The 21,623-nt window shown below is 41.6% G+C and overlaps 1 protein-coding gene across 2 annotated transcripts; it reads right to left on the reverse strand.

Moving 5' to 3' along the window:
• Positions 1-12,022: 12,022 nt before the first annotated feature.
• LOC117999155 (mitochondrial import receptor subunit TOM7 homolog) lies at positions 12,023-21,556 on the reverse strand. 2 transcript variants are annotated; one of them, XM_034988088.1, is made up of 4 exons: positions 21,335-21,556; positions 16,371-16,463; positions 12,814-13,004; positions 12,023-12,558 (listed from the first exon to the last, which is right to left on the reverse strand). In XM_034988088.1, the coding sequence occupies exon 4, from the start codon at positions 12,521-12,523 to the stop codon at positions 12,365-12,367; it is 159 nt and encodes a 52-aa protein (XP_034843979.1). In that variant the 5' UTR covers positions 12,524-12,558; positions 12,814-13,004; positions 16,371-16,463; positions 21,335-21,556; the 3' UTR covers positions 12,023-12,364. The 2 variants fall into 2 exon arrangements, 1 of the variants encoding a protein (XP_034843979.1); XR_004676227.1 differs by lacking the exons at positions 12,023-12,558; positions 12,814-13,004 and adding an exon at positions 15,763-15,865.
• Positions 21,557-21,623: the final 67 nt, after the last annotated feature.

Here is a 21,623-nt window from a genome sequence, read left to right on the forward strand (position 1 = left end):
GTAAGGAGAGTCCTCTCTTATCTCTTTGCCTTTCTGCCGAGACTTGGGCTTCGAAGCCGGGCGTGACTGCTTCTTGCTTGCTAAAGTCCTCACTAGATCGTTAGCTCTATGAGGGTAGAGGTCTTGTCCAATGAACTCGCTGCTCTCACTCCCAGAACAGGCGGGAGACACAAATGGATGAATCCTGAAACCGAGGCAGTCCTCACAACTAAAGTCTCTGCTCTCATGAAATTTATATTCTTAGGCTGGGGCTATGTAGAAAACACAAACTTAACTATAATTTTCGTATGAGAAAACTGAAAATGTTTTGAAGAGTAGGGGTGTGTGTTGGGGGGTACTTCTGAGCTGAAAGCTGCATTTTGGGTCATGTGACTATCCGGGGGAAGAAAGTTCACTTTTCAGTGAGTATTAACCGTGAAATCGCCTTGTGTCAGACACTGCTAAAGATGAAGGCGTGGTCTTTGCCCTTCAGGAACTTACAGTCTGCTACTGTGGCACGGTTGGGAAACCAACAGCATCAATACCATTTGGAGTCAGAAATGCAGAATCTCCATACTTAATCAAAATCTGCATTTTACAAGATTCATATGCACATTAAAATTTCAGAAGGGTTGGTGGTGCTGTAGACATTTACAACGCATAGACAAACTTACGTCTAACTCTTTGGCCTGTGGCTGATTTACTTGACTTCTACAACTGTCTAACAGGATTTCAGGTGACATTTAAGACCCGATCTGGCCATTAAGAATCTGGTGCAAACCCAATTTCTGTGCCTTTAGGGGGCACCCCTGTCTCAAAGTGTGGCAGACTTAACACTAGTGGTGCATGAGATTTTAAGTTGTTCATAAATGAACACTATTCCATTTCAATAGTTGTACATTTATTTTGAATATTATGGCAAGCAAAGCTGGTAAAGAGTTTCCTCTTTAAATACATTTGCAAAAAGACTAAAGTAGGTTTAAACAACGTTGAGTAAACTATTGGTGATAGGGCAAAAATCATGAAGGTGTTCTACCAATGAGTGAGGCTGGAGAAACATTGCTCTCATCAAGTTGCCCACCTGCTTAAAATTTTTCAATGATTCCCCATGTTTTTCAAGATAAAGTTCAAATTCATTAACATGGGACCTAAATCTCTGTTTCCAGTACTTTTTAAGCATTACCCCCAAATTAGTTGCATCCCTGAGAGTTCCAGTCATTGGAACTTCCAACAGTTCAGGGTAGATGGTATAACTCCTATTTAGAATGTTCCCTAATTCTTCACCCCCACCTCAAAACATAACTGTGACCCAAACAAAAAATTCTGTTCAAATGTGGTAGGAACTGAAATATAATTCATGACATCAGCTACATAAATAAAATTCTAAGTTTATTTGTATTTTACACCACTGCAAAATTTCCTATTAAGCTGTACACTCCAAAGTCGTACTGCCATCTTATGGACAGATCTAACACTTTCACGTCTTACCTGTGTCCTACCTACTTCAGTGACTGCTGCTTACATGAGGAGGAAGGTGTGCGTGTAGTTGAGATGGGATGCCATTAGTAACATGTGTGGTGGTGGTAGGTGTTGTACATTTTCCACCTTATCCTTTTCTTCAGCTCCCAACCAGTCTTGTAGCTAATTACATAATTAAGGTGATAGAAGAGGCTGGATCCATGAGCTCCAATTCTCATTTTGTGTTGACACTCCTTATACCTTTTGAATAATTAATGCTTGGAGTAGTAAGTCCCCATAATGGAGGGAAGTAGTAAAAGAGTTGAGAATAGAAGACACAGAAGAAGGGCGCCTGGGTGGCTCAGTTGGTTAAGCGACTGCCTTCGGCTCCTCGATCCTGGAGTCCTGGGATCGAGTCCCGCATCGGGCTCCCTGCTCGGCGGGGAGTCTGCTTCTCCCTCTGACCCTCCTCCCTCTCATGCTCTCTGTCTCTCATTCTCTCTCTGTCAAATAAATAAATAAAATCTTAAAAAAAAAAAAAAGACACAGAAGAAAGTGGGTGACCAAGAGGATACAAAATAAAGGAGAAAAAAGGGAGGGAAGAAGAGCATTCTCTAGATGAGGCTCCAGATTGCTTATATCTCCTTACTCATTACTGTTGCTTAGTAAGTGTATTTTTAAAATCTCTTCCTCTTTTAGAATACCCCATGACCCAGACTAGCATAAAAACAAAGTGTAGGTGACAGAAAACCTTGAAATTTCTCCAGTTTGCCTTACCAGCTAATGTCATATTTCTGCCACAATGCTAGAATTCTGTGGAAGAAAATGAGGTCCTTGAAACTTTCTGCATAGGAGATATTTCAAGCCCTGGGAGAGAAAATGAACAGACAAGAAGAGAATAGACATAGAAGACTAGAGGAGTACATTGCTGGAAAGTTTTGTCGGTTTTCTTACTGTAGAGTCAAATCTGACTCAATGGAGCCCAACTTCCTGCTTTGAGCTGCAGTTGGGTGGGTGCGTGTGTGTGAAGGTGGGTGGGGAGGAAAGTCATAAGGAAGGAGACTCCAGGAAAGTGTGTGTGTGTGTGTGTGTTTTAAAGATTGTATTCATTTATTTGAGAGAGAGAGAGAGAGCACAAGCAGGGGGAGTGGCTGGCAGAGGGAGAGGGAGAAGCAGACTCCCCACTGAGCAAGAAGCCTGGGATCATGACCTGAGCTGAAGGCGGACACTTAATGACTGAGCCACCCAGGCGCCCCAGGAAAGTGGTTTGAACTTGGGAACATCACCTTGCCATGTTAGGGCTGGAGGCATTAATCATGGCTCCTCTTAATCCATTATTCTGACAGTTGGCATTTCCTTCCCTGTTCTTCTCAGAATCCCTTCCCGGCCAATACCACTATAGCCTGGAGTTTTTTCTCCCTTCTTGGAACTTTACTGTCTTCTACTGATAATTAATTTTTTAATCATGTTTTAGCTCCCTTAACTAGATGAAAGAAAAAACAGTATTGGCGTTCTCAAACAGAAGTTAAAGGGATAGTATAATGAATTCCCATTTACCTAATGCCCAGTTTCAACCAGAATCAACATTTTACCTTTCTTTGATTTTAAGCTCCTTAGTGGAGAGAACTATGACTTTTAATGAATGTTTAAGGTGGCGGGGCGCCTGGGTGGCTCAGTTGGATAAGCATCTGCCTTCGGCTCAGGTCATGATCCCAGGGTCCTGGGATCGAGCCCCGCATCAGGCTCCCTGCTCCGCAGGAAGCCTGCTTCTCCCTCTCCCATTCCCCCTGCTTGTGTTCCCTCTCTCACTGTCTCTCTGTCAAATAAATAAAATTAAAAAAAAATGTTTAAGGTGGCTATAATCATAATTGGGGGTGGCATGGTTATTTAAAAAATTTTTAAATAAAGACTTTACATTTTAAATCACTAATTTTTAAATTAGTGCCCTAAATTGTGCAGGGGCCAGGGGCATGGCTATTTTTGATACCTGACTTAAGCGGTCAGGATCTGAAGTCAAAGCTGCTCTAGTTAATGTTTATTCTCCCACTGTCTCTTGGATCTGTACATTTTATTTTATTTTTTTAAGATTAATTATTTGTCAGAGAGAGAGTGCATGCACAAGCAGGGGGTGCGGCAGGCAGAGGGAGAAGCAGGCTCCCCGCTGAGCAGGGAGCACGATGCAGGACTTCATCCCAGGACACTGGGATCATGACCTGAGCCCAAGACAGACGTTTAACCAACTGAGCCAGCCAGGCGTCCCATGGATTTGTGCATTTTATTAAACAGAAATACACATCCCTTTTGTCTTAAAACTGCCTTTCACTTTTCTCTTAGTTGTACGTGGGATCTAAGTAAGTTTGCTATGCACCTTATTAGTTGATATCAGGTATGAAGGGGAGAACCCAAGTGACATCAGCTGTGTCATATGATTGCAAAGACAGGAAGGGAAGAGACCTCAGGATTAACACTTTCCTGGGAAAGAATACTCTGGAGCCCGTCTAGATGCCAATGCTCTAGTTCTTAGGATGTCCAGCTTAGACCTCATGATATCAACAAAAATCTGAAATTGTGCAAGTAAGTTAGGTTGAACTAGCTTCTTTTAAATTATTTTGTGACTCTTAAAAAAAAAAATAAATTATTTTGTGACTCAAGTAGCCAAAGCTACTTTGGCAAAGAGGTCTTGACACTGGTTAAGTTTGGGAAAGAAAGGAAAGACAAATATGTTTATCATGTTTTCATTATAGCTTTAGTAAAAGTCTTATTTGAATGGTGACATTGAATGGTGATATGCTGTCACCTGGTAGTATTTTATACTAATTTTATACTGTCAGGAAAAATTACCAGGAATAAAAACGACTTCTTAGGTGTTTAAATTGCAAGCCTTAATTTGAGAATCCCCTGGAAGGCCTAGCCCATTTTTTGCCCCAAAGCCAAACAGGCATCAGAATCATGTGGAATACTTGTTGAAATGCAGATTCCTGGGTTTGCCACCACTCTGACTGAATCAGAATCTACCTGGTTTGGAATCCAGGAATCTTCATTTTATTTTAATTTTTTAAAAAGATTTTATTTATTTGACAGAGAGAGACACAGTGAGAGAGGGAACACAAGCAGGGGGAGTGGGAGAGGGAGCAACAGGCTTCCTGCAATGCAGGGCTCGATCCCAGGACACCAGGATCATGACCTGAGCTGAAGGCAGATGCTTAATGACTGAGCCACCCAGGCACCCCAGGAATCTTCATTTTAAAGAAATGCCTCCCAGGTGAATCTAGTGCATAGTCATAAAGTCTGGGAACACCGGCCTAGCCTCTCTCCCTATGTAGTAATTGGGATATAGCAGTATATGCTTTTACATTTTTGTTGCACAAACACAAAGCACAAAGGACAGAAAACTTAGTCATTTTTATACGCAGAAGATTGGTGGGGAGGTGTCAGATGGTGGTTAGAACCACTGTTCAATTATCTTTATAATTTGGGTTTTTGTTTGTTTATTTCTGTTTGGGCAAGACCAGGAAAACTTGCTCTAGTGTGATCTAATGAAATAATTTTTTAAAAAAGATTTTATTTACTTATTTGAGAGAGAGAAGGGGGGCAGAGGGAGAGATAGGAAAGGGAGAAGCATACACCCTGCTGAGCAGGGAGCCCGATGCAGGGCTCGATCCCAGGAACCCAGGATCACGACCTGAGCCACCCAGGCGCCCTCCCCTTTTTTTTTTTAAGATTTTATTTATTTATTTGACAGAGAGAGACACAGCGAGAGAGGGAACACAAGCAGGGGGAATGGGAGAGGGAGAGGCAGGCATCCCGCTGAGCAGAGAGCCCGATGCGGGGCTTGATCCCAGGACCCTGAGATCATGACCTGAGCCGAAGGCAGACGCCTAACAACTGAGCCACCCAGGCACCCCCCCCCCTTTTTAGATTTTATTTATTTATTTATTTATTCATTAGAGAGTGAGTGCGTGTGAGAGAACACAAGCGGGAAGGGGCAGCGGGAGAGGGAGAAGCAGACTTCCCGCTGAGCAGGGAGCCTGATACGGGGCTCAATTCCAGGACTCCAGGATCATGACCAGAGCCAAAAACAGACGCTTAACTGACTGAGCCACCCAGGCGCCCCATGAAATAATTTTCTAATCCATATTCATCTTTGATTGACTTCACGATACCAAATACTTTCAAAGCAGCAGAAGAAATCACTGTTATTAAAGACCCTCAAAGGGACAGGTGAGGAAAAATACTGGGTTGGTAGAGAGAAGGGGGAAAAGGCTCTGTTTACTCCCACCTTGCATGGACCTGGAGACTTCCTGTGAAGCTAATAAATCCCAGTTAGAGAAGAAATGTTTTGCCCGTCTACCCCTGTTAATGTCAGCTTCCCAGGATACTGTGAATTTATAAACCTCACACCTGCTGAAACAGAACTCATCTATCTATGCCCTCAAATTACAAGTAACTCCTAAGAAGCCAAAATAATTTAGTCTTAAGCCATGTTCTATAAAACTACTATGGTAAGAGCTGGAAAGAAACTGTATCGGCTTTACACAGTACCCAAGAAAGGGAAAAATAGAAATGGTCTCTGATGGAGCCAGGTTTGTCTGAAATATCTCAGATGCCTGAATTTGAATGCTTCATATCATCCACCAACTCTAAGGTCAAAACACCTCCTGTGGCTTTAGGAGGGCCTGGTACCACACTCACCTTTCCTCAGGTAAAGTCCATGCTAGGTATGTGGTAATGGACCGTCCCTTGGAGCTCATGCTTTAGGGGGCTGAAAAAGGGAAAGAGGTGCTTTGTGTGAGAGATAAGGCGAAACAAGGGCCATTTCTGGGCACATGTATTTTTTAAACCAAAGCAAAGGCTAGAGTCAATTCAAATGAGGAACCAAGTCAAAGCTCCTAATTTTAAAAAAATATATACATGTTGCTTGCAGATTTATTTTTCTAGTCACACGTGACATTGCTGACTACATCCTACTGTCCCTGTTCTATAAAAATGCACAGAGGTAGGAACAGGAAAACTGTTAGAAAGAGGTACAAGTCAGTTTTGTGTCCCTGTATTTGCACCAGGGAAAAGTTTCAAGGCAAAAAGGTGCTTCTCTCACTTTATTCTTGACTGTATTTTTTTCTCTGCAATTAATTTTTTGACCTTTCCTTATTATACTTAAAGGGGAAGAACTCTTCCTCTGTTTTACAGTAAAAGAAGTAGGTAATATTCTGGTAAGAACTCTTCCCTTAAATCATAGGGTTTCACCTTTGTACAGTGTTGGTGGGAATATAAAATGGTGCAGGCACACTATGGAAAACAGTATGGAGGGTCCTCAAAAAGTTGAAGAGCAATCCCACTTCTGAGTATATATTCAAAAGAATTAAAACAGGGTCTTGAGGAGATATTTACACACCCATGTTCACAGTGGCATTAGTCACAATAGCCAAGAGGCAGATGCAACTCGAGTGTCCACTGAGGGAGGAATGTGTTGTATATGTACAACGAAATATTATTCAGCCTTAAAAAGGAAGGGAATTCTGAGACCTGCTACAACACGGATGAAACTTGATATGCCAAATGAAGTAAGTCAGTCATAAAAAAACAAATATCATATCACTCCACTTATGTGAGGTGTCTAGAGTAGTCAAATTAATAGAAAGTAGAATGGTAGCTGCCCACAGCTGGGGGGAGAGGGAAATGGGGAGTTATTGCTTTAATGGGTACAGAGTTTCAGTTTGGCAAGGTGAAAAATTTCTGCAGATTGGTTGCACAACCATGTGAATACACTTAACACTACTGAACTCTACACTTAGAAATGGTTAAGATGGTAAAATTTATGTTATGCGTTTTTTTAACCATAATAAAAATAGGATAATGCAATCCTATTTCTAGCACAATGTTTTTATCACATACATGTCAAACTAAGTTTTTAAAAAATCACTGGGATCCTTGAGCAGAGGCTGCTGGGAAGATAGCGGGGTAGGGTGTCCCTGGGCTGACCTCTTGTCGCGTGGCCGCCTAGAGAGCACCCACGTCGGCATAAATAACCCAGAAAGCAGCCCGAAAACTGGCAGAACAGACTCTCCGCAGCCCGGCACAGACAAGAGGCCACAGCGAAGCAGATCCATCCCCTCCGATCGCTCTTGGCAAGATCCCGTCAAAGCGGTGCCACAAGCCTGGCAGTGTGTGCGCGGCCCAGACAAGGGTCAGCACCACTCCAAAGTGAGTCCTGCCCCAGGGAGAGCGGAAGATAAGCACACACCCGTCTGACTGTGACCCCAGCAGTGGGCTGAGGGCAGGCAGCTGGTCTGACTGCAGGCCCCACCCACGAACAGAAGCTTCTCCGAGGACGACACAGGGACAGGGCCTGCAGTTTGGTGCTCCTGCATCTCCGGCAAACGCCTGGTCTGACTCAACTCCAGCCCAAGGCAGCCCCGAAGCAGCCCACTAACACCACGGGCACCAGACTCTGCCCACAACAGGCAGGGAGCCATCGCAGACAACAGGACTGAAGGCAAACACGTCCCAGCCACAACGGGAGGACACCCCTGGGGCAACACACATAGGAGACACGCCCTGAAGCACCAGGTTCTGGGGAACAGACATTGCACTGCAGGACCTCTTCATAAAGCCACTACTTTCAAGTGCAGGAGACGGAACTGACTTTCCTAACACAGAGAAACAGACAGCGCAAGAGACAGAATGAGGAGACAGAGGAATATGTCCCAAATCAAAGAACAGGACAAAATCAGAGTAGGAGACCTAAGCAAAATGGAGATAAGTAATATGTCTGATAGTGAATTTAAAGTAACGCTCATAAAGATGCTCGCTAGAATTGAGGAAGGACTGCAGGACCTCCATGAGACCCTCCACCGAGAGCTTGCAGACGTAAAAAAGAACCAATTAGAGCTATTGGACTCACTAAATGGAAATAAAAATAGAGCATCTGGAATAAATAGCAAGCAAGAGGAAGTAGAAGAAAGGATCAGCCACCTGGGGGACAGAGTCATGGAAAGCAATCAAGCCGAGCAGATGAGAGGGGGGAAAAATACGCAAAATGAAAATAGACCCAGGGAACTCAGCAACACTGTCAGGCATAACAGTCGCATGATAGGGATCCCAGAAGGAGAAGAGCAAGGAAAGGGCGCAGAAGATTTGTCTGAAGAAATAATAGCTGAAAACTTCCTAAATCTGGGGAAGGAATGAGAAATCCAGATCCAGGAGGCACAGAGAGCCCCCAACACAACCAAACCAAAGAGGTCTGTGCCAAGACACAAAGTAAATAAGATGGCCAAAAGTAGTGATAAAGGGCACCTGGGTGGCTCAGATGGTTGGGCGTCTGCCTTCGGCTCAGGTCATGATCTCAGGGTCCTGGGATCGAGTCCCGCATCAGGCTTCCTGCTCCTTGGGAGCCTGCTTCTCCCTCTGCCTCTCTCTCTCTCTCTGTCTCTCATGAATAAATAAATAAAATCTTTAAAAAAAAAAAAAGTAGTGATAAAGAGAATTTTAAAAGCAGCAAGAGAAAGGAAAGCAGGTACATACAAGGGAAACCCCATACGGCTATCAGTGGGTTTTTCAGCAGAAACTCTGCAGGCCAGAAGAAAACAGCATGATAAATTCCAACTGCTAAAAGGAAAAAATCTACAGCCAAGAATACTCTATCCAGCAAGGCTTTCATTTAGAATAGAGGGAGAGATCAAGTTTCCCAGAAAAACAAAAATTAAGAGCAAAACCAGCCACGTCTCTGTCACACACAATGCCATCGGCCTGTGGGTCCCAAATTCACGGTCCACCTGCCCTCCTGCCCGAGTCAGCGTGCACGGCCTGCCACCTGCTAAATGCCAAGTCAACATGCCTTCACCTCAGATTGCCAAGGGCTCAAATTGACACTGTTCCCCTCAAATTTCAGCCCCTGTGCCCAAGTTTGTGCACAAAAGTGGGAATAATTATAACAGCAGAATGAAGCAACCCAAACATCTATTTCTGTGGAATATAAAATGGATAAAAGGAGTGTGCTAGGCTGAGAACATCTCCAAAAAGCACATGGACAATACATACAGCATGATTCTGGTTAGTAAAAAACAAAACAAAAAAAACCTGGGAAGAATAAAACAAGATGAAACCGGAGAGGGAGAAAAACCGTAAGAGACTTCTGAAGCATAGGAAAGAAACAGGCTTGCTGGAGGGGAGGTGGGGGGGGGATGGGGTGACTAGGTGGTGGGCATGAAGGAGGAGGGCACGTGATGGAATGAGCACTGGGTGTTGTATGCAACTGATGAATCACTGAACTCTACCTCTAAAACTAATAATACACTATATTGTTAATTAATTGAACTTAAAAAAAAATCACTGGGATCCTTGCATTCTAGAAGGAGCAATCTTTGAAAAAAAAATTCAGGAATTCACTTCACACTGAAAATATGGACAGAGCTCATATTTTTGATTCATAAGGATGAGGTGAGAAACCACTTTATGTTGATCTAAATGTTATTTTTTGATTAGTTGTATTTTTAAAATATTTATTTGAGAGTGTGCGCATGCGCGCACATACAGGCGACAAGCGCGTGTGCAGGGGGGAGGGGGAGAGGGAGAGGGAGAGAGAATCTCAAGCAGACTCCACGCTGAGCACAGAGCCCGATGCAGGGCTTGATCCCGCAATCCTAAGATCAAGACCTGAACCAAAATCAAGAGTTGGAGGCTTAACCAACTGAGTCACCCAGGCGCCCCTTGATTAGTTGTATTTTTAAAATATTTAATCAAAAACACTTGGTCCCTTTAAATAGAGAAGCAGCCCGAGAGAGTGGTCGATCTTTACTATTTGATTCAAATTTGGATTTTATATAATACCCTCAGAAAGCAGAATAAAACAAGAAACAAAATGGCAAAAGAGGCTTTCCTTTTGGAAGACAGGGGTTAAGGATGAGGATAGAGAATGTTCAAGCAGCAGAAAGAAGGGACTGAAGGCAGAATGAAGCTATTTTGAAAGTTTTTGACCCTAAGTGTGAAAGTGTGAAGGCACAGATGGGATTCTCATTTGCCGGAAGATTTTAGAGCTAGTCAAAGAGAAATGGTTTTACTCTGATATAGAGCGGGAGTGGTTACAAACAGTGAAAGAGAGTTGAGAATGATTCCAAAGTGGGCATAAGATTAGAATTTAAAGAACAGAAAGAAATATAATTGTTCTATTGAAATGGAGTAAATATGAAGTATTATAAATTAATATTTTAATTTTTTTTCCTGTTTATGGGTCTGCCTTACCCATTAGGCTGTAAACTCCATGAAGTCAGGGACCCCATTTTATTTATCTTTATAGCCTTAGCACCTAGCATAGTGCCTAGCAAATAATAGTATCTCAAAATAATGTCTGTAAATGAAAATTAAACTGGTCACCTGGAAAAGGCACTCATTCTAAATACCTACCTGAAGTCCCACTACCTTGGTGAAGCCCTCCATGACTGCTTTAGCTCCCATTTCTTTCTCTATCTCCTAAATTTCTATACCACTTTGATGTAGGTCACATGGCTAAGCATATTGGCCTATACCTAAACCATGTCTACACTGTTCTATAGCTAAACAATTTAAGGAGGAAACAACCTTAAAACATTAAATACTGTAATTTTAACTCATTGTATTGTTATAGGAAAAAAACGCGAAAAAATAGTATGCTCTATACTAGTCTATCTCAGGTAGGCATGGATACTACTTAAGTGCATGGCCATCTAATTTGCAGAACTATGCTAATGATGTAATTTAGCTTAAAAAGTGCTCACTGGGCAAACTGGTTTTTGTCTGATACTGTAGGCAGAAGAGGAAAACAAGGCTTGAGCCCAGCATCGAGGCAGAAAGCATGAACGGACAGGTAGGAGGCTTCAGTAAGAAACGTTTGCACAAAATGGGAAGAAAAAAGAGAAGTTGCAGAGTGAAGCTTTTTCTTTTGGCCAGCTCACAAATGCCCAGCTGGGCTCACTCTTTTTGTAACAACCTAGGCTAGGCTAAAGATCCGCCCTTTTATATTACTTGTGGAGGAAAATAATCCTCTCGGCAAGGAGTTAGGGCACTAGGATCCTGACAATTCCATCACAATTAAAATGAAAAATTTTTGGAGGGTGGAGGATTTTTTTTTTTTTAATTTTGAAGTCTCTGAATTTCATCCCAGGAAAGCCAGATAGGAGGCAGACATCTGAACTTCATTTTTTTCATCCCCCTTTTGACCTAATTTGATTGGCCAAGCCCTAACATACTGCCATACTGGGCCAGGCTCCAATTTTGTTTCTACTCCAGGATATGGCCCTTGCCATAATGGAATTTACAAGTGAGAAAGACAGCCAATTAGACCAGCAATTACATAGAGTAAGAGAAGAAAAAACACTATGGTAGGACAAGTATGGGAATAGATAACAAAAACATATCACTAGTCTAAATTCTGAAGTTGAATTGGTCTTTCTAAATGCAAATCTGATTATGTCACACTCTTGGCTTTCAGCAGAAGTTCACTGAATACCTACTGTGTGCTAGGCACTGTGCAAACCATGGGGATATGATTAACCACAGAGAGAAGACAAAGGCATGGGTATATATAGGCTGGTTATCTCTAACAATGGCCTACCATTTACATAGAGGGGACATCTGCACTGTGCAAACATTTATCTGTTGGCTGTATGTATAGTTATGTCCCTCACACAAATTCTACCTGAAAAATGAGAAGAGAGCTGTTAGTGCTAGTTAGCATTTTTTTTTAACATTGTTAAAAACATGTATTTTGATATAGTCTATGATAAATAAGTCAGTTGAGGTCCCATTCTGCCACAGATTCATCTGAGAGGAGCCCTGTGCCATTCAACTGGTGAACATCTGCGCGATGTCCCATCTCTATCCCAGCCAGAGTGCACACCTTCCATGTTGTTCCTGTCCATTGATTGCTTCCAAATCCAGATAACCTTTATTCCCGTTAGCTCAAAACAGTTGGTCCAGGCATTCCAGGATCTGCAACCCCACCCTTGAATCCCAGGTAAATCACGAGAGGAAGAAAGCCCCCGCAGATGGCAAACTGGCCACCCTCAAGGAGCTGCTGCAGCTTCTGCTTGGCCTCGTGGCTCAGTGTCACCATTGTGGCCTAGTTGGTGTTTCTTGATCATACCTTGACTAAGCCAGGAGAAATCGTAAATATTGGAACTGATAATTGGTACAAGAGTAATTATTTCATAGCTGGGAAGAATTATCTTGTAGAATGTAGTTAGAATCACAGGGAGAAGAAAGCACTGTAATCGCATAATGACAAAGAGGGGCTGAGGGCCTTACTTACTAACTCTTAATGTCTACATCAATGGCGTGAAAAGTTTGGGAACACTAGGGCTCAAGAGAAGCTTAATTGAGAGGGTCATGCTTAACCTTTAGTACCTGGAAAGTTGTTTCAATGAGTATCTTCAGCTTTTGCACCTCTTTTGCCTGCTTATCCATCTTGATTTTGGCCTGTAGAATGTATGCACTTCCACTTATTCTTTGGATCCTTGCCTGGATTGCCAAGGCACTTGAACTTCCCATTTACTATAATGGCCAGTCTTGAACACAGAGCCTCACATTCTTCCATCCTGGGAAAATAAGGAACCAGAGGGAGGTAGAGCTGGAGAGGCTCACCATGGCATGGTGAAGGCTAGAACCCTCAAAGAATCAGGCAAGTTCTTGGTAAGACTGGTATTTAGGACCCATGTAAGATTTAGGGGACCTCTATTGACTACATTCTCTTATAGTCAAAATATAAAAACAGAAACCAAGAGGCAGATGCTTAAACCTGCAGTAAGAGCTCCAATCTCTTTCTACTTCTTCATTTTTTGGATAGAGTGTTCCAAAGAGTTCATCTAAGAACTGTAGGGTATTTCTTCTGGCAGGAATCACAGACTATAATTCTTCCAGGGATATTAACAGGCCCTGGCAAGGTCATTACTAACTTATGTTCTTGGACACAATCACATGCCCATGGCACCAAGTGTAACTCCCCTCTTCCCCATCCCTCAATCAAGATACAAGCCACACCTATGGGTGATTATGACAATGATCTTGCCAGACTCATGGGTCCATGAGACTGTGTCCCAGAGGAAGTGTTGGGCCACAGGATCCATGCCAGAAGATGGCTTATCGAGGAAGATGATGTCAGGCCCTCCTAACAGGGCAATAGCTGTACTTAGCTTATGCTTGGTGCCATCACTACATAGGGAAGGGTTTAAGGAGGAAAGGAAGCAAGGAAGAGAGAAGGTTATAAATTATGGTAATTCCTACCTACACCCAAGATTCGGAGACGCATATACAGTGAAATGTCCCCTAACCTTGTCCCCAACACTTACACACACGTATGTGTATATATATTTAAAATGTAGACAAGCAATCTCGTGTGTCTCTATTGTTGACAAACAAGTAAATGAGTCCTGGAAGCATCTTAGTGTGTTACATTTTTTATCCATTCTGCATGAGAATTTGACCTTTGGTTGGCTCTTTTTATGTTCTCCTGGCAACCAGATAAAAACATAACCCGTGTTACTAGGCAATACTGCTTATGGTAAAAATGATCCCTGATGGACAAATTACACCCAGACAAGGAGAACTATAAACACCTGACAAAGAAACTAGACTTTGGGCTTTCTTGAGGGCAGTGATCCTCATCACTTATAATTGGGCCTCTTGTGGGGACTCTGGAAGCTCTGCCTTTGGAATTGCTCCTATGGAGCTTCTAAGCCAGGGAGGTTCCCACACCTATGCGATGTGGGTTTTGTCCTCTTGCATCTGAGTTGCTGCAGGGACTCGCACAAGAGCAGCACCTGGTGCTGCCCTGCTGCCATTTCCTGTCCTACTGAGTAGACTGGTACCAAGCATGGCTTATGATAATCCTGTGAGTTGAATATTCATTGACCCTAAGACCAACCTGGTGGGCTTGCAGAAGATCTCAGAGCTATGGGAAAATACAAATGGGTGACGGTTATAGAGGGACTGGTCAGGTTGGGGTAGTTCTCATAGATGGGAATCTGGTTTGAATGGACAACCAGGGCCTCTTTTGCTGAGAAACATTCTCCTTGCTTGGAACAAGCTTTCCTTCAAATAAGAATGGTTGAGGAAGAGGCTGCGCTGGCAAGGCAGTCCTACCTGAAGTTCTCCATACTTAACCTATACTGAGCCTCTTGAATATAGAGATTGTTTTTCATCAAATTTGTAAAGTTTTAACCTATTATTTCTTTGAATATTTGTTCTGTCCTTTTCTTTCTCTCTTTTCCTGGAACTCCCATTACATGTGTGTTGGTGTGCTGAATGGTATCTTACAGGTCTCTGAAGCTCTGTTCGTTTTTCTTCATTCTTTTTGTTTTCTGTTTTTTTTTTCTTTAAATTTTTACTTAAATTCTAGTTAGTAAACATATAGTGTAATATTGGTTTCAGGAGTAGAATTTAGTGATTCATCACTTACCTATAAAATGCAGTGCTCATCACAAGTGCCCTCCTTAATACCCATCACCAATTTAGCCCGTCCCCCTACCACCTCCCTCCATCAACCCTGTTTGTTCTCTATTGTTAGAAGTCTCATGGTTTGCTCCCTCTCTCTCCCCGACCTTTACTATATCTTCATCTGTTTTGTTTTTTAAATTCCACATATGAGGGAAATCATATGGTATTCGTCTTTCTCTGACTGACTTATTTTCCTTAGCATAATACACTCTAGTTCCATCCATGTTGTTGCAAATGGGAAGACTTCATTCTTTTTGATGGCTGAGAGTCCATTGTATATATATGATATGCCACATTTTCTTTATCCATTCATCAGTTGATGGACATTAGGACTCTCTCCATAGTTTGGCTATTGTTGATAATGCTGCTATAAACTTCAGGGTGCATGTACCCTTTCGAATCTGTATTTTTGTATCCTTTGTGTAAATACCTAGTAGTGCAATTGCTGGATCATAAGGTAGTTCTATTTTTAGCTTTTTGAGGAATCTCCATACTGTTTTCCAAAGTGGCTGCACCAGTTCAACTCCCACCAACAGTGCAAGGGGGTTCCCCTTTCCCCACATCCTCACCAACATCTGTTGTTTCCTATGCTGTTAATTTTAGCCATTCTAACACGTGTGAGGTGGTATCTCATTGCAGTTTTCCCTGACAATAAGTGATCTTGAGCACTTTTTCATGTGTCTATTAGCCATCTGGATGTCTTCTTTGGAAAAGTGTCTTTTCATGTCTTCTGCCCATTTCTTAACTGGCTTATGTTTTTTTGGGTGTTGAGTTTGATAAGTTTTCTATAGATTTTGGATACTAACCCTTTATCAGATATGCCATTTTCAAGTATCATCTCCCATTCTGTAGGCTGGCTTTTGGTTTTGTTGCTTGTTTCCTTTGCTGTGCAGAAACTTTTTATCTTGATAAGGTCCCAGTAGTTCACTTTTGCTCCAATCAGCTCTTCCCCCTAAGATGCTTTCTGTTGACCAAAAAGGAACTATTTGGAAACAACTTTATTGTGGCAGAAGGTTGTTAATTATCAAACTTTCTTGGTGTTGGTGTGTTGTGTCTGTTCTCTAGCCCATTTTGCCCAGCTATTCCAATTTCTGTGGAAGCTGGATCCTGTCTCATTAGACTTCTCTTTGGTTTGCATTCTCATTCAGTATTTGTGTCCTCCTGAAACCCATATGCCTGTCACATGTGATCAAATGTTCGCCTCGACTTCCTCTTATTAGTGATATTCTTACTTCCTCTTCTGACCTTTAACCAATGTAGGTTTCTGGACTTCCAAATATATATGCCAATCATCTGCCTTCTTAAGGAACATACTAACAGCTCCCTAACTCTAGTGTGTAATTGATTTTTGATGATCCAAATGCTCATTCTGAATCTATGATCCCGGAATAGAGAGTATCAGTTACCATAACATATTTACTCATTGGGTATTAGCTACCCCCCTTATTTTTTCAGATGAATATACTCACTTTTAAAGCAAAATTCTTCCAAAGAAGAAGTGTAATATGCCTAAACACCACTACCATTCTTCTATTTAAGAGGCGATTCACCACTGGTAAAGACTAAAGAGGAGAAATATAGAATATTCAACGAAATGTTACCTGGGATCAAATATCAGAAATCCCATACTCCTATTTTTATATCACTCTTTTATACACATATTACTTCATGCATATATAAATATATATATGGAATATAGATATATATATTTATACATAGAATATAGATAATATATATTATTTATATATTCATATATAATAGAATATATGTAAAAAAAGAAAAATAGTTAAAAAAGGTCATTGTGTCATTGTTTCTCATTCCCCATCTCCAAGAGTAGAAAAATATCTGGCACACGGTTTATTGAATAATTCTCCTGCCTGAAAACAACCACCCCCACCCCCACCCCCACCAAACCCTCTTTTTATATTCATACCTCTGGGTATCTTTCTTATAAAACCTGTACAACAAAATCTGATCTATTCTTTTGAAAAGCAGCATCATAAGAAATGGCCATCTTCATAAATGTTGCAGGAAATTAACTGGGTATGCACTAAAGAGAAATTAGAAAATTTCCAGTGATTCTATGGGCTTGAGTTATAATCCTAGTTAATCCTATAAACTAGTTACTAGGGACTATTTACCTCTACAACAGTAGCTGCAAATATTTTGAGGGATGGTACATTTGCAGTGCCTATGGTAGGACCACCTCAAACTTGGATCTGCTTTAGAGTCCAAGACTGGCCTAACCTTAGTTACTCCCTCTTATCACCTTATTTCTTTTACGGCATTTATCAATCTGTAAGTATCTTGTTTGTTTATTACCTCTGTTACTAAAATGTAAACCAGAAAAGGGACACTTCTTCTGTGGAGTTCTTTACTCTGTGTTCAGTGTTTAGTAGTACCTGGCAGAGAGTATGTGCTCAATATTTTGAAAAAAATGAGTGAATGAACCCCTTTCTGACACACACTCCCACATCATTTTTTCTGCTATGGGCTATGCAATGTTGGTATCTTTTGTATGTATTTGTGCTTTTTCTCAGTTATGGGAAGTAGACTGTAAACTTTAGGCAGGGAGGATCTGTCTGTTTTTTTTAAATCTCAGTATCTCTAACATCAAGAAAAGTACCCAAAGAGGCTGTTTACTCAATAAAACTTTGTTGGATTGGCTAAGGTAAAGATTTGATTATAGCCACCATTCAAACTGGTTCTGGTGATGGTGGAAGGGTAGAACCTTGTATAGCTGCAGTGACCACCGTAGCCTGGATTCCCCAGGGTAGCCCTGGTCTCTCTGTAGCTCTTGTTTCGACATTTAACAACATAGTTGGACTGACATTTAGAGGCTCACTAACAAAACCATGGGCCATGAAAAAGCTGTAAAGGCACAAGATTTTGCTGATAAATCTTTCCAAATTCACTTTCCTTAACTTCCTTAGCTCTGTTAATGGTTCAAGTTCAGATCCATGTGGCTGTTCTTTAATCATTTATTCCCCACAGACTGCCACTAGTTTTTTTTTTTTTTTTTTTAAGATTTTATTTATTTATTTGTCAGAGAGAGAGAGCGAGAGCACAAGCAGGGGGAGCGGCAGGCAGAGGGAGAAGCAGGCTTCCCGCTGAGCAGGGAGCCCGATGCGGGGCTCGATCCCAGGACCCTGGGATCCTGACCTGAGCCGAAGGCAGACTCTTAACCGACTGAGCCACTCAGGCGTCCCATGACTGCTACTAGGTTTTGCCACTTGTTCTTTAAAAATGATTTCTTCCATTTATGCTACCTTCTCCATTACTACTATTTCACCTTCATATATAACGATATCCTGAAAATATTACATGTGCAATTATACAATGGTTACATAAAAGCCTGTGCTAGATATAGTCTTCCAAAATATATTTTATTCTTGACAATCATCATTTTTCCCTGGGAAAGTTTTTCGAATATGTGGGGTGTGTTTTTTTTTTTTTTTGATACCACACACCACCATATTGTACCTTTCTCTTAATTTTTTAGTGAAAGACTCTGAGTACTGCATGCAGGCTGTGTAAAATCCTATTCTTTCATTTCCCTTCTTGGCTCTTCATCCAGGCATATTTTAACCTCTCTCCACTTTTTAATGTTTCACCATGACCTATCTACAAAAACAGATAAAAAACCCCAGCAAACTTCTCTCCTGGCAAGGGAGTTAAATTTCACATAAGGGCTGGGATAACAGTGATCTGACTGAACTAACTTATGAATGGCTTAACCTTTCCAAATCTGTGTTTCTAAAAAAAGGTGACTTAATTTAATGAATCTCTAGTAAAGTAAAAACACCAAAAGATAACCTTAGAAACTAATAAAAAGCTACCCAATTATGTTGCTGGAGAACCATAATTTGGGAAGTATCCAGGCATCTTCTTAAAAGAGTGCCAGTTTTTACACAGTTTCATTCTGTCTTCATAGTTGCTGGGGGTCTCTAAGGGAAGGAGTAAGTAGGTAGAGGATCAAGCTGGTTTGTACAAAAGAGTGGCTGTAAGTTACCTATGCTTATTTAACTAACTTGGGAGGAAGGCAGAAGGAAGCCAGAAAACTAATGGACAAACTGTGTCATCAGAACACTGGTTTTAAGTAGAAGGGAGGTTGGAAGAATCAATTACTTTTGTTTTAATTTAAAATTCTCCTACAGATGAAAATGTGTATATCTTAATATACCACATCCTCCCCACCTTGCACATCATCTGACCCTCCTGAGAATTGCTTCAGTAGTGAGATGGGAAAAAAGGGGTAAAAATTTCAGTGAAAGCTTGTGTAACTTTAGAACACTCCACAGGAAATTCAAATACACACCAGGATAATGAAGATCAACATCTGGAATGTTAAAAAAAAAAAAAAAGGTAGCTGGTCAGCTCAAAGCCCTTTTTCCCTTATGACTGGTTTTCTCAATCTGGACACTACTGGAATTTGGGCCAGATAATTCTTCGCTATAGTGGGCTATATGTATATTGCAGAACGTTCAGCAGCATCCCTGGCATCTATCCTTTAGATGCCAGTGGCACCCACATTCCCAGCTGTGACAACCAAAAATGTCTCTAGGTATTGCCAAATATCTTCGCAGGACAGAACTGGACCTGGTTGAGAACTACAGCCTTATTGGAATAGCAATTCCTTTCTTTTGAGAAGCAGTATGTTATTAGTCCCTACAAGAATTGAAGAGACTAGCTCTGAAGCCAGATAAATTGAGTTTAAATCCCAGTACACCACTTTTTTAATCTGAGTAATTGTGGATAAGTTACATAGCCTATCTTTGCCTCTGTTTTGTCATCTGTAAAATGGGTATCCAACAATACCTATTTAACTCGTTATTAGCTGAGTTTATACTCATATCGTGCTTAGTACAGTGCTTACATTTTAAGTGCTCAATATTAATGAGTATTATTAGGGAATTATGGTTCTGCTGGTTTATATGACACATGCAAATTAGAAAAAAGGCACTCCATGCCACATTTATTTATTATTATGTGATGGCCCTTGGAGAACTGATCTTCTCTCACTTTATTTTTAAAAAAAATTTTAAAAGATTTTATTTATTTATTTGAGAGAGAGAGAATGAGAGAGAGCAGAGGGTCAGAGGGAGAAGCAGACCTCCAGCTGAGCAGGGAGCCCAATGTGGAACTCGATCCCGGTACTCCAGGATCATGACCTGAGCCGAAGGCAGTTGCTTAACCAACTGAGCCACCCAGGCACCCTTCTCTCACTTTAGACATGAGATCTAAATGGAAGTTGAGATCTTTTTTTGTGCGTCAAAATGATTGGCATACATAATCTCAGTAAGATCAATCGGAATCCTTCTAGTCCTTTTCTAATTTGAGTGGGGTCAAGTTTTCTCTGATGGTAAAATGTAATGAGGTGAGTCTGTATGCCAGAAGCAGCAACATCCCACTCTGGGAGTAAAGACTAATATAGTAGAGGAAATTAAGCTAACATGGAGAGAAAGAATGGCCATGATTTAGTGCACAAACTCCTCACAGCCTAGTTCTTGAAGCTTGGTTGTACAATTCTGGTGGTAGATCCTTGAGATCCGTTTCTTTCAGATGGATCCTTTATTTGGCTGTGCATAAAAATCACCTGGCTGGTTAAAATACAGATTCTGAAATCCCACTGCCCATCTCATGAAAGAGAAGCTCTTCCGGTGGGATTCGGTCAGGTGTATTCAAAGATAACTGTCTAGGCAAGCCTGTCTACTAAAGGTTCTAAAGATGTGTGAAGATCATATAGTGGGCATAATGGGTTTAAATGGCTTCATATAACATGTCTGTCCATTTAAAAATAGCATTCCCCCATTCTGCAAACATTTGTTAAATGTCTACAATGTGCCAGACACAATGCTAGGTCCTAGAGGTACAAAGACAATTAGGTCTCTTAGACAGATGTTTTATTCTCTAGTTCACACTTAAGAAGATGTTCTCTTCAGACACTATTAAAACTTTATGTCCCCAAACACAAAATTATGTCATTTGTCAAAACTGTTGGTTTTCAAAAACCATCTAAAAAAAACTAGAAAAATAACTAAAGGCTGCCAGATTCCTTAAAGTCTTAAAGCATTTTAAAATTCCGTTTTAAATACAAGTTTTTAGAAATAAATTTACTTATTTTGTAGTTACTGCACGCACACACTATATTTTAACACTGAAAATACATACACAGGACAATTTCAAGTAGAAATCAAATTAGATGACACGGAGTGACTTAGTCCTGTACCGGGTAAAGGGAAAAAAGTCATTTTTAATTTTCCTCGGCATTTCAGGAATCAACCTAAATTTTCCAGAACTTTTACAAAGCTAGGGCACACTTTTGCACACCACTTTGGCCTTCGGGCCTTCAGCAAGGTAGGGCTCTGCCCCGAGGAGAAAAGGACGGGACAGGTGGGAAGGAGCTACGGGCAAGAAGCCTGCGGGCACTCACCCAACAGCTCCAAAACTCCGCGGCGGCGACCCCCACTGCGGCCTCACCCCGAGAACTGGGCGAGGCGCTCGCTCCTCCCTTGGTCCCGCAGCCGTCACCACCCCCACGCCGGAGCGGCACGCTACGCTCTCTGTCCGCAGCGCCCCAGACACCACGCTCCCTCCTCGGCTCCGAACACTCTCAAAACTGAGAGCACGGCTCGGTTTCTCCAACTGGCCACGCTTCGGACGTACCCCGTGACGCCCCTGCGCGTGCGCCCCGCTCCCTCAGCCCCAGCGCGGGTATCCCA

Source organism: Mirounga leonina, unplaced genomic scaffold, assembly GCF_011800145.1.
Source record: "Mirounga leonina isolate KUSES-001 unplaced genomic scaffold, KU_Mleo_1.0 Mir_448, whole genome shotgun sequence".
NCBI lineage: Eukaryota > Metazoa > Chordata > Mammalia > Carnivora > Phocidae > Mirounga > Mirounga leonina.